This window comes from Egretta garzetta, unplaced genomic scaffold (genome assembly GCF_000687185.1).
Source record: "Egretta garzetta isolate BGI_Z169 unplaced genomic scaffold, ASM68718v1 scaffold448, whole genome shotgun sequence".
NCBI classification, from domain to species: Eukaryota; Metazoa; Chordata; class Aves; order Pelecaniformes; family Ardeidae; genus Egretta; species Egretta garzetta.
The window spans coordinates 1,827,108-1,842,144 of NW_009260497.1; the positions used below are offsets into that span (position 1 = coordinate 1,827,108).

The 15,037-nt window shown below is 43.6% G+C and overlaps 1 protein-coding gene across 3 annotated transcripts in view; it reads left to right on the forward strand.

Annotated features, from left to right (window-relative positions):
- Nucleotides 1-15,037, forward strand: part of RYK (receptor like tyrosine kinase) — a 51,903-nt gene that overhangs the window by 29,908 nt on the left and 6,958 nt on the right. For all 3 annotated transcript variants that reach the window (XM_035900039.1, XM_035900040.1, XM_035900038.1), the window contains 3 exons: nt 7,396-7,465; nt 9,365-9,497; nt 11,590-11,699. In XM_035900039.1, coding sequence (XP_035755932.1) covers nt 7,396-7,465; nt 9,365-9,497; nt 11,590-11,699 — 313 coding nt within the window. The remainder of the gene's footprint in view (nt 1-7,395; nt 7,466-9,364; nt 9,498-11,589; nt 11,700-15,037) is intronic.

A 15,037-nucleotide genomic window follows, 5' to 3' on the forward strand; every position in this document is an offset into this window, starting at 1 on the left:
GGCTCCTATTTAGCCGCCTGTTGACCAACCCCCCCATGTCCTTTTCCGCTGGGCAGCATTCCAGCCCCTCTTCCCGACACCTGTAGCATTGCTTGGGGTTGTTGTGACCCCAGGGCAGAACCTGGCCCTTGGCCCTGTTGACCCTTACCCAATTGGCCTGGGCCCATGGCTCCAGCCTGGCCAGGTCCCTCTGCAGAGCCCTCCTCCCCCCCAGCAGATCCACATTCCCACCCAGCTCGGTGCCATCTGTAAACTGACTGAGGGTGCCCTCCATCCCCTCGTCCAGATCATTGATGAAGATGTTAAACAGAGCTGGCCCCAGCACTGAGCCCTGGGGGACACTGCTTGTGACCGGCCACCAGCTGGATTTAACTCTGTTGACCACAATGCTCTGGGCTCGGCCATCCCGCCAGTTTTTTACCCAGTAAAGATTCTGCCTGTCCAAGCCACGAGCCCCAAATATAACCATGAAAGCATAACCATTACTCAAAATGCTTCTCTTGCTGTCTAGACTGGTGCATGCAATAGTGTAGCTGGAAAGGAGCAAGGAGATTTTTTTTTCCATGGTAGGCAGAAAGCTATCAGATGTGCTACTGGCTTCCATGGTAACTTGTCATGGTCTGTTAGGGCCTCTTGAAATTTTAAAGCATAAATATCTTTCTGTATATGCTTCCCCTTCTACGTGTAGAAAAGCAGTTTGGATCCTACCTACTTGCATTCTTTGAGTAGTTCATTCTTCTGTTGAGTGGAACTTCTGAAAATGTCTACTAGCAGCATTAATAATGTCACGTACAACAGATGTGGACTTGGGATAGTCTTGGCGTGCTGAATATCTTCAAAAAAAAAACCAAACAAAAAAACCCCAAAAACAACCTGGCAAAGACTTGTGTAGAAGGGTTAAAGCAATATTCAGGCATGTGTTCTCTTTGAGCTGGCATTAAATTTTGCCTTGGGAGAACTTTTACATAGTGAACTACTCTGCAGGAGCAGCAGTAATTAAAAAGGATGTGTTGATACTAGGAGCATTTCTTAGGTGAAGCTGAACATTTAGGCCAGCTCCAGTACTGCCTTCTCAATTCCTATGGGCACAGAGCCTGTGAGCGTTGTGCCTGTTTGTATACTTTTCACACTTCAATAACTGAGCTTGCTGGACTTTGTCACAGTATATTTGGCAAAGTCCGCAGGTTTGAAAGATATTAAGGGTAATACAAGCTTTGTGAAAACAGGTAGCCCTATAGAAAATGGATTGTATAAGTGTTCTGACGTTGGGGAATATTAGCGTGCAGTGTGATATGGAAGGAAGTTTGCACGGGAACAAGACATTACACATGCTCTGAAGGTGAGAGAAGCTTCAGGTAAAACATCTTTTTAAACATTGCTGCCAGGAAATGTGGTTATCAGAAGTCTTAGACTTCATAGCTATAGTGTTTGCGGAGCTGCTTCCGATAGGAGTGCTGAAAGAAATTGCTTTGTGACTGCCCATAGCAGGCTACGGAAGGGCTCTGGAATGACTGACTTCAATTTTGAAACCTTTGGTTATCTTGCTTTTAAGATTCTGCTTTGTCTTCTGTCTGAAGAGGCAGATTTCAGGGACCGTGCTACGCTCCTGAGTCTTTAAGTTGTAATACTCTGCTTTGCTATGTTGAGATTCTAGGAGGTCTGACTTAAAATGTTACTCTTGAAAGCCATCCAGCTAATCAGGTAATGCACTGCGATACCGAGGTAATTGCTGCTTTTCATCTCTGGTAAGTAATTTGAGGCGTGGGGTGACTCTTTTCCAATATACTACCACCTAGTGAGCGTAGAGCACGATGCTCTGTAGTTAGGAGCGCCTGGTCTTGCAAGCAAGGAAATCGCTGCCTTAGTGTCATTGCAAAACTCGCCAGAGATTCTTTTCACGTGCGTGTCACAATGATTTGTGTGAGTGATGAGTGACTGTAAACAACGATTTAAAATGCAGTTTTGCAGGTGGCCTTTCAGAAGTCAGCAAAAATCAAATAGGTGCTTTCTCCCCATGAACCAGGAAGGGCCTTGGCACATATCGCGCTTGCCAGAATTGGGTGGAGAGATTACCCTCTTATATAAAAATAGCAGTGCCAAGAGCCCCATTGTGCCTGGCTGTACACAAATAATGTAATATCATGAGATAAACTTGCAGCTGTATCAGAGCTACTTGAAATCCTACCTTGTTCTTGCTCTGTGCCTTCAGGTAGACTTTCACAGCCAGGCTTTTGGCACAGAAAGGGTAAAACCAGTGGTTGAAAAGCATCTTCCTACTTCTGGAATACATTTACGTCTATCTCAAATAGTCTTGTTTTTAAGCGCCTTCTGGAAGTTGGACCTTTTTGGTCCTTAGTGAACATCTCTAATTACTCCTGGGTATTAAATCTCTCTCTTAACTTGTATGACCTGAAGCCTTTGCTGTTCAGTTAGTCAGCTGTTAGTATGCGATAGCCTTGTGAAAATAGACACGCTGTTTTGGGGCTAAGAACCACCAACCTGGCTACACCAGGTCATCAGTCTGCAGCTGCGTGAAATGTTGAGTGCTGATGTATTCTTAATCACAAATAGCATTAATATTTCAGAGGGAAGCTGAGCTTTCTTTAGGGCTTTGAAGAAGTTATGCAAGAAGCCCTTGTTGCCTTGCCCTGGAGTGCTTGACTTAAACCTGGGGCTGTTTCCTGATGCACAGATTTAATATATGGGAGACTGTGGCTTTCTCTGTCCTGATTTTAAGTTGCTATTCTAAATTAAGAGGTTTCTGGCTCTGTGGGAGGCTTTCCCCCTCTTTAGCTGCATGTATGGCTGTGTTCATATGAAATGACTTCACAGATCCAGTACAGAAAAAACTAGCTGCAAAAAGCCCGTGGGCATTTTTGTGTGTTTGACAAGATCATACCCCAGGTCTCACTTTGTGTGGCTACGCAAACAATTCTGTGAATAAAATGCCCATGTGTGTGTGCTTACATGTAATGCTTAGAGATTTGATATATGGTTCTGGTGCAGAGTTACACTTTGGCCCAGGCAGGAAAATGAGATCTATAGGATTCACTGGAGCGTGTCCTCATAAAAACATACCGCCAAGCCGGAATTGCTGGAGCACGGCTGTCTCTGGCTTTGCTCTGGGACTGCGTGTTTCTTGCATCAAAGCCAGAAATGCTGTGGAATCACAAGGGTTGGAAGGGCCCTCTGGGGATCATCCAGTCCCACCCCCCTGCTCAAGCAAGCTCACCCAGAGCAGGGTGCACAGGACATCGTCCAGGTGGGGGTTGAATATCTCCAGAGAAGGAGACTCCACAGCTCCCATGGGCAGCCTGTGCCAGGGCTCGGTCACCCTTCAAGTCAAGAAGTTCTTCCTCGCGTTCAACTGGAACCTCTTCTGCTTCAGTTTGTGCCCATTGCCCCTTGTCCTGGTGCTGGGCACCACTGAGAAGAGTCTGGCTCTGTCCTCGTGACATCCACCCTTCAGATATTTGTATGTGTTGATGAGATCCCCTCTCAGCCTTCTCTTCTCTAGGCTAAACAAGGTTGAGGCTTTTAAGGGTTTTCAGTGCAGGATGGTCAGATTCACCTGGTTCTCCACAACAAAACATATCGTTACCAAAATAACCTTCTTCCTCATCCATGAAGACCTGTCTGTTGGATGCTCAAAAGGGGTTATAATCTACTAAACGTGACAGAGTTTGTTTAAATGTACAACTTTTTGTTGTGTAACTAAAGAAAATGGCCTTAAAAAGGAAGTCTAACTGCAATGCAGACTGTTGCAGTAACATTATTTTGGTATTGTTTTACCCCCTTTTGACTAGAACGGCTCAGAAGTGGTGATTTATTTCTGTTTTGAATTAACGCCTAGTACAAACCCACAATAATCAAATGGTGTGGTTGCTCTAAATTGGCACCTGGCTAAGCTAGGGGAGGATTAGCCTTGTACTGCTATTGTTCATTCTGAGTGTCTTGAATTTGTTGGTGTTGTGTAAGTTTTTTTTTCCATACAGAAAACAAGGAAATAATATTGATAAGAAAACACAATACGGATGCTGGGACTGTTTCACCAGATAAGATTTAGATTTCCGTATATACTTGAATGGGAGTCAATTGTCCTTTTTGGGTGCTCAGCGAGGATAGCGAGGTGTCTCCGAGCTGGAAGAAAATAGTGAAACCTAACAGTGACCTGCTGAAAAACACCCTGCGTGATGGAAAGGGAAAGGCATCAACAGAATAGTGTAGTCTCTTACATCGTTAGCACGAGGAGATGAATAGGTGCATTGTCCAAACCAGATGAACTTGTTCTGTAGATATTTTTTTTTATTTTTGTTTATAAAGCTGGTCTTAAATAATCTCTGATTTAGAGCTTCGAATTCTTGCGTGGTGGATCTTGTAATTAAAAGCAAACCAGTTAAGCAAGTACAGGGCTAAGGAGTGTATAAGCGCGTTAATCACCTTAAGCTCACACCTAGCAATCTCGTTCTTCTTCGTTGTATGCTGGGATGAAGAGGTTGTGGTCTTTGAGTTCTAGTAATTACTGCCTTTAAACCTGAAGCTATGTACTAGTAGCCTGCCGACAGTTCCTCTAACTTCTTACCATACACGCTTTTACGCCTCTATTTTTAATGCTTCTTGCCCTTCATAACACTTGGATAATTCAGCCACTCATGCCTTCATTTTAATGTAGTATCTTGGGGTTTTTCTGTCTGCTTACAAACCTTTGAAGTCTTGTCTCCTACATGTCAAATGTGTTGCATACAAAATGCTTCAAGTGCTGTTGCTGCACAGTGGGTATGACCTATTTTTCATGCTTCTGTGCATTGGAGCTCAAACTGGAGCCACTTAAGCATGGCCAGGTGAGGCCTCCTGCACAGCAAGAACCTGTTCATACCCTCCCCCATATGTACTTGTCAAATACAAGGAACTGCACCGGTTTTATGCGTCCCATAATAAACCGCAGCCATAATTGTCGCTAATATAATGGCACCTCTGAGTCTGGACTTCGCTAGAGCATTGAGTTTTGGACTTGGGTGGTCTTGGTCCTGCCAGACTGCCTGGGGTCTAGGCAGTGATGCCCCTTTGGGGTTTCCAAGCCTGCTCAGGGTTCAGCGCCTCTGGCTGTATCTGCATTTATAACCTCCGTTTCCTGATCTCCTTTTTTTAGTGCCTGCATGCCTTCTTTTTAATCTCTCCTGAGCCGAGGTGGTAAAGCAGCCTTTGAAGTAGTTCCACTTGGGATATCATTCCTTTCCCTGTCTTAGGGGAACTTTCTCAATCCAGCTGGTGTTTTGTGGCTTACAGGTTCTGGCGTTGCACGATTCCTCTTTTGACGAACCCTTCTTAGCCAGGAGCCGTGCTGTGCCTGAAGTTGTCTTTCCAGACCACTTCCAGCAGGTCTGGAAAGCCAAATGCCAGTTCATGTGTTGTGGTTAGAGCCAATCTATTTGTCTACCTGGACAAGTTGGAGAGGTGGGCCTGTGTGAACCTCATGAGGTTCAACAAGGCCAAGTGCAAGGTCCTGCACCTGGGTCAGGGTAACACCCAGTATCCATACAGGCTGGGGGGTGAAGGGATGGAGAGCAGCCCTGCCAAGAGAGACTTGGGGGTACTGATGGATGAAAAGCTGGACATGAGCCGGCAATGTGCACTGGCAGCCCAGAAGGCCCAACCCTACCCTGGGCTGTGTCGAAAGAAGCATGGCCAGCGTTGATTCTCCCCCTCTACTCTGCTCTGGTGAGACCTCACCTGGAACCCTGTGTCCAGCTCTGGAGCCCTCAGCACAAGGACATGGACCTGTTGGAGCGGGGCCAGAGGAGACCACAAAAATGATCCGAGGGCTGGAGCAGGCTGAGGGCAGGCTGAGAGAGTTGGGGTTGTTCAACCTGGAGAAGAGGAGGCTGTGGGGGGACCTGATTGCGGATGTTCAGTGCTTAAAGGGGCCCACAGGAAAGACGGGGAAAATCTTTTTAGTAGGGCTGGCTGTGACAGGACAAGGGGTGATGGTTTTAAACTAAACCAGGGTAGTTTTAGACTGGATCTAAGGAAGAAATTCTTTACAATGAGGGTGGTGAAACCTTGGCACAGGTTGTCCAGAGAGGTGGTGGAGGCCCCATCCCTGGAAATATTCAAGGCCAGGTTGGATGGGGCTGTGAGCAACCTGGACTGGTTAAAGGTGTCCCTGCTCCCTGCAGGGGGGTTGGACTGGGTGACCTCTGGAGGTCCCTTCCAACCCAAAGTATTCTGTGATCCTATTTAGCTTGCCGTTGCCATGAGGGGGAGGCCATGCTCTCCCTCTGGGCTCTGTGTTTTCTTTCCCCACCTTGTGCTCATCTGCACTGACCATGTTCATCACTCTGAACCCAGTCAAAAGTCATGTTTTCTTTTGCAGGTTTAGAGTTCAGTTAGGAAAGGGTGTGAGAGCTGGGACAGGGAGGAGGGTAAGACCATGAAGAAGGGAAAAGAGCAGATGAGTTCTCTCCATGTCTTCCCAGGGCAGTAAAATAATGTTGGCTTGACTCATCTGTAATATGTAAAATCATCTTCATGCAGCAAGGAAAACTGCTTGGCCTTTGCTGGGCTCGCTCCTGTGCTAGCTTGTTGCCTAGGCACACCGGTACTAGTTCTAGCATGAAGGAGGGACAGAAAATGCACCCAGGTATGAGGAGGGTGGGATTGCGAGAGCTCTGATTTACATCGCTTTAAGCTTCCCTGTTGCTTCTTGCCACCAAGGGGTGGGGGGAACCAAACACAAAACTATTTGTGGGGAAGGGGTTACAGGCAACACTTCTGCTTCTGCCCAGTAGATGTTCTGATTGCTGTGTGTTACTGGCGTTACCACAGGCACTTGGATTTTAGCTGGCAGCAGTGATTTTTTTTTTTTTTTTGGAAAGGTGGTGAAGAGAACAGCAAACATTTCTAAGGTTTCCCAGAGTAGAGTGTTTCAAGTAGAGAGCAGTAAATCTAGAAATAAATGGCCTCCATCAGTGTGGAGGTAATCTGCAGGAGCCCATATTGGTCATCAAGCACTCTTCTCTCTGCTTTTGGGGAACACGCAGCATGCTCCCCTTCTTCCAGCAGCGCCGGCCCCATGCGCAGGATGCGACCTGTGCAGGCAGCTCATGCCTGCCCAGAAGCTGTCAGGAAGTGGCAAAAGTACAATCTGTCAGCGCTTGGAGTGTGTTTTATTTCCTTTTTCAGCTTCACCCCGTTTGTTTAAGCAGAAATGTGCCCTCAAACTTGGCTTACTCCTTCGGGGTTTTTTAAATTCCATTTTAAAAAAAGCAGGCAAGCAAGTTCTGTTTGTGCCCAAATGGCCTTGACTGACTTGCGAATCTGGACCAAGTGTTAATTAATGTGTTGACTTGTTTCCCAAGTTATTTCTCTGGTTCCTTTTTTTTTTTTTTTTATCAGACCAAGCCTCAGAGGTGCAGGTGACGATGATGCTGACGGAAAGCTGTAAACTCAGAGGACTTCATCACAGGTAAGCTAAGCAGTATTTATAAACAAACCTGTATCTGCCTGAGCTGAAAATACTTGTGTTTAAAGCTCCCTAGGGGGAGAGGAAATGATTTTTTCAGAACTCAGCAACATTTTTTACGTTTGAAACTTTTTTGAGCCGTAAAGAACTGAAACTTTTTCTGTGTCACTTTTAATATACGAAACGCCTGATATGCTTCTTGTTGCAAAGGGTGCTTACAAGCTTTTTTCCAGCTGCGCAGTCAGTAAAATTGAATAATAGCAGCATGTGGGAAGATAGGGAAAGCCTTTGGTTTGGTATTCCAAGCCTTGCAGGGAAATATGAAATATTCCTTTTATATATTCTTTATTATTACTGAAAAAGGTGCTGTTGGCATGTGGTTGGTTTGTGCTTACACGGGCTAGTTGTTACACGTGCTGGGATCTTAGTGATGATGAGAGTAAGTGTGCGTGCAGGTTGATTATCAATTTAGCTAATTTACTAGTCTGGTTTATATTCCCAATTTTCTGCATGGCACAGACAAGTACCAGGATTAGGTACCCTCCCATGTGGAGACAAGGAAATGCATTTTATCGGTTTTGCATACTGTTGTCCTGGTATGACATCGCAGCACCTCTGTTGGGATTAATTCCTTAAGAATTACTGGCATGATCTTCTGGAGGGATGGATTAAGTCTTTAAATCAATGCCCCCAAAGAGCTTGAATTAGTGGGAGTTTTGCAGCTTGGATTAAAGGCTGAAACTGGCCTTAAAGCTCTTCATTACCAGCAAAGATGGAGCTAAGAAGAAACCTATGCACATTGTCAAGTCCCTAGACCAGTAATTGATGATTTTGCTGGTAATGTGAAGGAAATGAGAATAGTTCAAGCAGCATTATTAGCCCTATGGTGCATTTAAAAGCTGCTTTTCTAAGAATTATTATAGTTAAGACCTTGTCTAAAATACAGGATTATGAAAATAAAAGTAGCAGCAGGTTCTGGCAAATGTACTTAAAATTCAAACAAAATGAAATGCCTTCCCTCTCATCATTGAAAATCAGTTGTTATCCTCCCTTTTATAAGTCAAACTCTTTAAATAGTCCCAAAAGCTTTTCTTCTGTATGGTGCCTGTAAGGCTGGGACCTTGATCTTTATCGAAGGCAGAGCTACGTGGGTACATAGAGCTCATGGGTGTGATTGACTATCAGACTGCTTCAAGTAAGAACAGGAAATTTCAAAGTTCCCTTCTAAAAATCATTATAACTCCTTGAAGATTTCTGAATATGTTTTCAATGGAAGAACATACAGGGGTTTAAAAATTTAAACCTATAGACAGTTTGTTTCAGGTTTCTGCAAATTTGTATGTTGATACTGTAGAAAGGAGGTGAAGCCATGCAGCATGGGGGTAGTCTGAGCCCTAAGGAGGCTCGAATTCCTGAGGTACTCCTGCATTTAGAGTGCAATTTAACGTTTAGTCGATGCAAAAGTAAAAATTTCCAATCTGTCGTTTTGAAGTGAATTAAATATGATGTTTTGACTTTTTTTTTTTTTTTAAACCACTCTGTAATGGAGCTATATATTTTATATCTATGCTTGCATTTAGAATGATACATTCCAAGTTGAAGATAGATTGCGTCTTAATATAAAATATAATTTGTATTCACAGAAGTTTATTTCAGCCCTTTTGGACTGAGTGAAGAAATGTGGAGGGTTCTTCTAATGGGAAAGTACTCAAATATAAATATTATTTTTTTAAATGTCTAGGGCTTCAGTTATTTGGAGATCTTGTGCTCTGCAATTAGTAAAGCAAGATTATTGCTTTTCTTCAGCATTGTATTACTTTCGCTTACTTTGTTTAGCGATCAAGACGACTTTTATCAAATTTCAGGTTCATAAAATTAGGGATTCCTCTCCATGTCTTCCAGGAATCTGCTACCTATCACTCATGTCTGTATAGAAGAGGGAGAGAAACCAATGGTGCTGCTGCCATACATGAACTGGGGGAACCTTAAACTGTTCTTGCGACAGTGCAAGCTGGTGGAGGCCAACAATCCTCAGGTACAGTCAGAAATCTGTGGCTTCTTGCCCATTAAACTTAGACTTGGGTTTGTCATCTGGGTATATGCCTTAAAAGAAATAGTTGTGGTATTCACCTGCTCTGTTGTGACAGTGAGAGAAGTGGCAGGCAGGTTCCCCCGCAAGTGTTTGTCTTGATTCATATAAGGAAAATATTCTTGGCTGGGTTTATCACAGGTGTTCAGAGGGTGTGAAGCAGAGTTAAACGCTGGTTAGGGTAGTAGCTGGTATATCAGTGCATCTTAAAAAATATGGCAGATGAGTGTGGATTTAAGTTAGAATACAAGGGAAAATTGGGTACGGAGAAACTTCAGATTTACTGATCTTATTTTTGGTACAATTAGTAGACCATCCCTTTAATTACAGTGGTTCTAAATTATTTTATAGTAAGCATAAAGCACTTCTGTTAAACTTTTAAGATGCTGCTGTAGATTTGCTATTAAGTAAAATAACTGGATTTAACTAAAAGAAGCAATCTGATTTTTTTTTTTTTTTTTTTACTGCTGTGGGTGCTTTTTAGCATTCATAACTTTACTGGTTCAATGGAACCTGTCGCATATATTTCATGACAAGTGAGAAAGAATATATTCCTAGATGAGAACATGTTTTGCATATTCTTAAAAAACTGAGTAAGTGTTTAGTGATAGATGCGTATATGTAGTAAAACTATCCCTCTTGGGGTTATCTTATCTTCAGCTCCACCTTGGTTTGGCTCCTGTCTTTAGCCTAATGAAATCCTGTTTCCAGAGGTCGGCATTTGTCCCTGTTATGTGCCGGATTTCAAATGGCAAGGGCCACCTACCTCTGTTAATTTACAAGTCATGATAAGCTGCTGGCATCTTTCGGCTCTGATTTTACTTGTTTTGCTGCTTAATCTGAGTGTTAAACACCCATGCAACGCAGCTATATCCCTTTCCAAGAATTTAAGCAGAAACGGTATTTTTAATCTGTATTATGTCAAACAGGAGCTGCCTCTTAGTAACTAGGTATGACTGTACTTAACTGCCCCAAAACGGGGCTTTTGGTGTCCTAGATACTTATTTTAAGATGGAACTTTTCTAAAAATACCTGAAGCAAACTTGAGTTTTCTGAAATAACACGTGGCTATTGATCTTAATAACAACCTGTTAATGAAGAAGCCAGTTTGTTACTGTTTTAACTTAGTATTTGGTTTATTTTAACCCCAGTCTTGCAACTTCAGTGTGTCCACCTACATGCTGAAGTTTCTGAAACACTATAGCAATGGAAGAGAAAACCCAAGATATAAATATGTGCAAGGGTTTAATGTATATGGGACTCTGAAGTTGTAAAATTAGATGGAGCAACAGCCTTCAATACCAGTTTTCAGCAGTAGGTAGCAACACAAATTTTGACTGCTGTTTGTGCTCTGCTGCCTGAGAAGGAGTTGGTTTTCAGGGAAACAAAGTGAAAAAAGGGTGGTAAGAAGGGTAAAATTACAGAATCCTAGGATGGCAAGGGTCAGAAGGGACCTCCAGGGATCACCCAGTCCAACCCCCCTGCTCAAGCAGCCTCACCCAGAGCAGGGTGCACAGGGCATTGTCCAGGCGGGGGTTGAATATCTCCAAAGAAGGAGACTCCACAGCCCCCCCGGGCAGCCTGTGCCAGGGCTCGGTCACCCTCCAAGTCAAGAAGTTCTTCCTCATGTTCAACTGGAACCTCTTCTGCTTCAGTTTGTGCCCATTGCCCCTTGTCCTGGCACTGGGCACCACTGAGAAGAGTCTGGCTCCGTCCTCGTGACACCCACCCTTAAAATATTTGTACAATATTGTAAGATATTGACCATTTTTGCCTATGTTCACAATTAAGCAAAGGAAAAGTTGTGAGGCAGTTGCAAACTGGAAACATTTGCCCCTGGCATGTCCAAAAAAAAAAAAAAAAAGTTAAACTTTAGAAAAATAGAATAAGGGGCCTTCATACAGGTGGTAGGGTCTGTAGCTATCAGAAAGTATCAGCTGCTGAAGGGGAGGGGAGGGGGCACTACAGTACAACAAATCCATTCACCTTGCCAGCGCTGGGCTTGCTGTTTTGCGATGATTGTTCTGTGCTCTTGCAGGCAATTTCCCAGCAGGATCTTGTACATATGGCTATTCAGATTGCCTGTGGAATGAGTTATTTGGCCAGACGGGAGGTCATTCACAAAGACCTGGCTGCTAGAAACTGTGTGTAAGTACTCAACAGGGTAGAGTCATCGTGTAGACAGTGTTATGTCTTAAGCCCAAAGAAATGAGCTTTCTCCGACTGACCTGATCTCTACTTCAAAATACACTGTTGTTTGGTTTTTTTTCCAAATTTTGGGTGAATAATCTTGTCAGTGAAGTTGTTTACCTCTAAACATAAGGTGAACCAGGAAGCAAGGTTTTTAGGAAAGCAGAATATCCTCATCTTAAATACATTTGCTAGGTTTTGTCTATCCTTTTTTTTTTTTTTTTTCAAAAGCTTGAAAAATATTAAAGCTTCCCTTAAACTTTAATAAAAACCTGGAATATCTTTGACTGTTTGCCAATGGATAGATTTTTTTGTATGAAGTTGGTTTTCTTTTTTTTTCCTGAAAAAAATAGTCTAATGGCTTCAATCACCGATAGATTCCGTAGTTGTTAATTGTTGGATAGATATGCATGTGCTCTGTAAATGGTAGGAATGCTGAAGTAGGGTTTGAGACCATCTTCTGACTGGAATATGCCCTTAAAATGTGGATTGAGGTGTCTGCTGGCTTTCTCTAAACCAAATTGCTCTGAGACCACCAACTGTGCTCATTCTCCACCTGCTGTCATACCTGATAAGGGGAAACACAGAAATACAGGGTTCTGCCTAAACTTAACATCTGAAACTACCTGAAGGAGCGGTTAATCCATGAGCTTAGGCTTGTGATATCTACAAATAACATATAATTCAAGTAACACAGTTACTTCTCAGAATTCAAGACCATGTGTGAAGCCTTGAATTTAAGTTCTTGATTTGGAGAGACACTTCTTGCCTCCCCCCGCCAAAGTACGTGTACAGGTCTATTAACGAACCAGCAGTGAAAGAAAAGGAGAAAGCAGTCAACCTCTGGGTTATACCCCAGAGCTGCGTACAAATTGTCGGTCAATGAAGTAAGTTCTAATGAGGTAACTGAGCTACTGATGAATATAAAGTCTTTAACCTGAAATAGGCTATTAGAGGCAATTCTGAGATTTGATGAGCTCATCGTTGGATCACTTGGGATGAATGCACATCTTGCGTTCCTTCGGTTACGATGCTTCATTTATTTTTGGAAGAAAATAAAATGCCTCATGGTTTAGTCATTAGCATGATTCTTCTTGGGTCTGTTTTATAAAAATGTTACTGATAAACTAGTTAGTTGCTCAGAATCGCTGCCCCCATTTTCTTTATGACCTTGGGGCATGCATTGCGTGTGATCCGAGAGGCTTTTTGCCTTAAAAACACCTATAGGCTGTTTTCAGGCCCTGTCTTCTGCCAGCATAAGGGTGTAAAGACTGGAGCGTGCTCCCAAATCTTCAGGTTTCTCAGTTGCCTGGGCATGAGGAGTGACTGGGTTACTGTCTCGGTTCCTGTTCTTTGGCATCCATCTCTTTCAACTTTTTGCCACCTTTGTGTTTTCCCTTATTTGCCATCACGTTTTCCAGTATACCTTTGGAAACACTTCCTGGGATCCTCAAGGCATCAGTCCCTCCAATATCTTCAAGGCACAGTTGTTGGACCACCTCATTGTACCCCTTTTTGATTGGGGGTTTGCTTTGATCGTTCCCACACAGTCCTTGAAGTAGAAGCCCTGTTTCTGTCTCTGCACTTTTCATGGAGAGCATTCTAGTGTATGGTCTGCCTTGTGGCCCTGCCACTGGCGTCCGTTCAAGAGCTCTGTGCGTCTGGCTCAGCAGTTAATAGTAAAATATGAGTCGTGTTCCCCACACTGGATTAGATCCCACTGCTGAAATCTGGGCTGACTTCCCTGTTTAGCCCCTCAGGGTTGTCACAGGTCACTATTGCTACAGCTTGTGTCCTTCGTGCTTCTGGCCACAAAACCACTTGGTCCTCTCAGGTGTGATTCAGTGCTTCAAATGTCCAAACCAGAGCCAACAGAGCTGCTGACATCGCATCCGGTCGCATGACAGGGCTAAGAGGAAAAGCTGGGAGACACTTAAGTGCTCATGCTTGTCCTAGGATATTCTTTTACCAGCTGCATCTGTTATACTGGCAGCACTGGTGTTGGGTGCTATTGGTGTATTAAATACCGGGACGTAGGGAGCAGCGAGATCCACACTGAAGCCACCTCTTGTGCTTTTGAACTGGTGCCACTGAGCTAGCCCAGTGAAATCCTTCCTGGCTCTTGCACTACATAAGGATGATCAGTTTGGTAGAATTCCCGAGAGACTCTCTTCCTAATTTGTATTGCTTCTCTCTGAACATGCTGAGGAAGAAACCACAGGAGACAAAGATCATAAATGATGCTCCAGGGGAAGTACCATGTGACAATCCTTCATTTCTGTGCTGTGGATTAATAGCCTCATGCCCTTGCCGTGCGAAGGCTCGGCTGTCCAGGCTGCTTGACTCCTTGCCCTCCTGGGGCAATGTTCAGCTTCATTTCAGTTGCCATATGTGTGATCTGAAGTGCTGGCATTAAAAATCAATTTGCAGTCCACCTGGTGCTCCTTCTCCATGGGAGATGCAGGCAGGAGCTGAGCATCTGATCTGCTGCAGTACAAGAAATCCTGGGCTGGCGTTAGGTTTTTAAAGAGAAGGAGGGTGCCAGTAGCCAGGATCCCTTGAAGGGCTTTGGTTCATCTGCCACCCTCTTGTTCCCCAGGTCTGCTTCTGCGTGGTGAAAGGCTTGGGAGGAATTGCTATGAAGTGTATCATAGAATCATTCAGTTGGAAAAGTCCTTTAAGATCAAGTCCAACTGTACCTGTCCACTGTTAAACCAGGTCCCTAAGCACGCCAGACCATTGTGTACCTGTGTCCTAATTTTGGGAAGGGAGCCAGGATTGCAGTGGTCTTGGCAGGTTTGTTAAGGGAAGAAATACTTTTGGTCTCATGGCACAGCTGGGCACAATTAGAGTGGATGTATGGATTACACAAGTCAGAGCTCTCTAATCACTGGGAAATTGCCCTTTGTATTGTATTTGTTTATAGACAGGTCTTCTAGGAATTTCTCTGAACTCCTAGGAATGATTAGGTACGGAAATTTCCTGGTCTGTAAATTTTGAGGGCAATGAACTGACCTGAAAGCATGTAGAAATGGGATAAATACAAAGGTATTTGAGATAGTGAAGGGGGAAATGCACACATTGAGCATTCCTATAATTTTTCTCCTTAAAATAAATAATTGACAAGACATAAAGACAGCAAATGCCATTTTATGATAATCCCCCTAACCCAATGTTATCTCTACATTTTTGTTGTAAGAGGTTAAAGCCAACACCTTACTCATGTTCAGAAGTCAGCTGTCTGAGAACATGGAACTTTATTAGACACTTTTAAGTTCAAAAGAATATGAATAAAA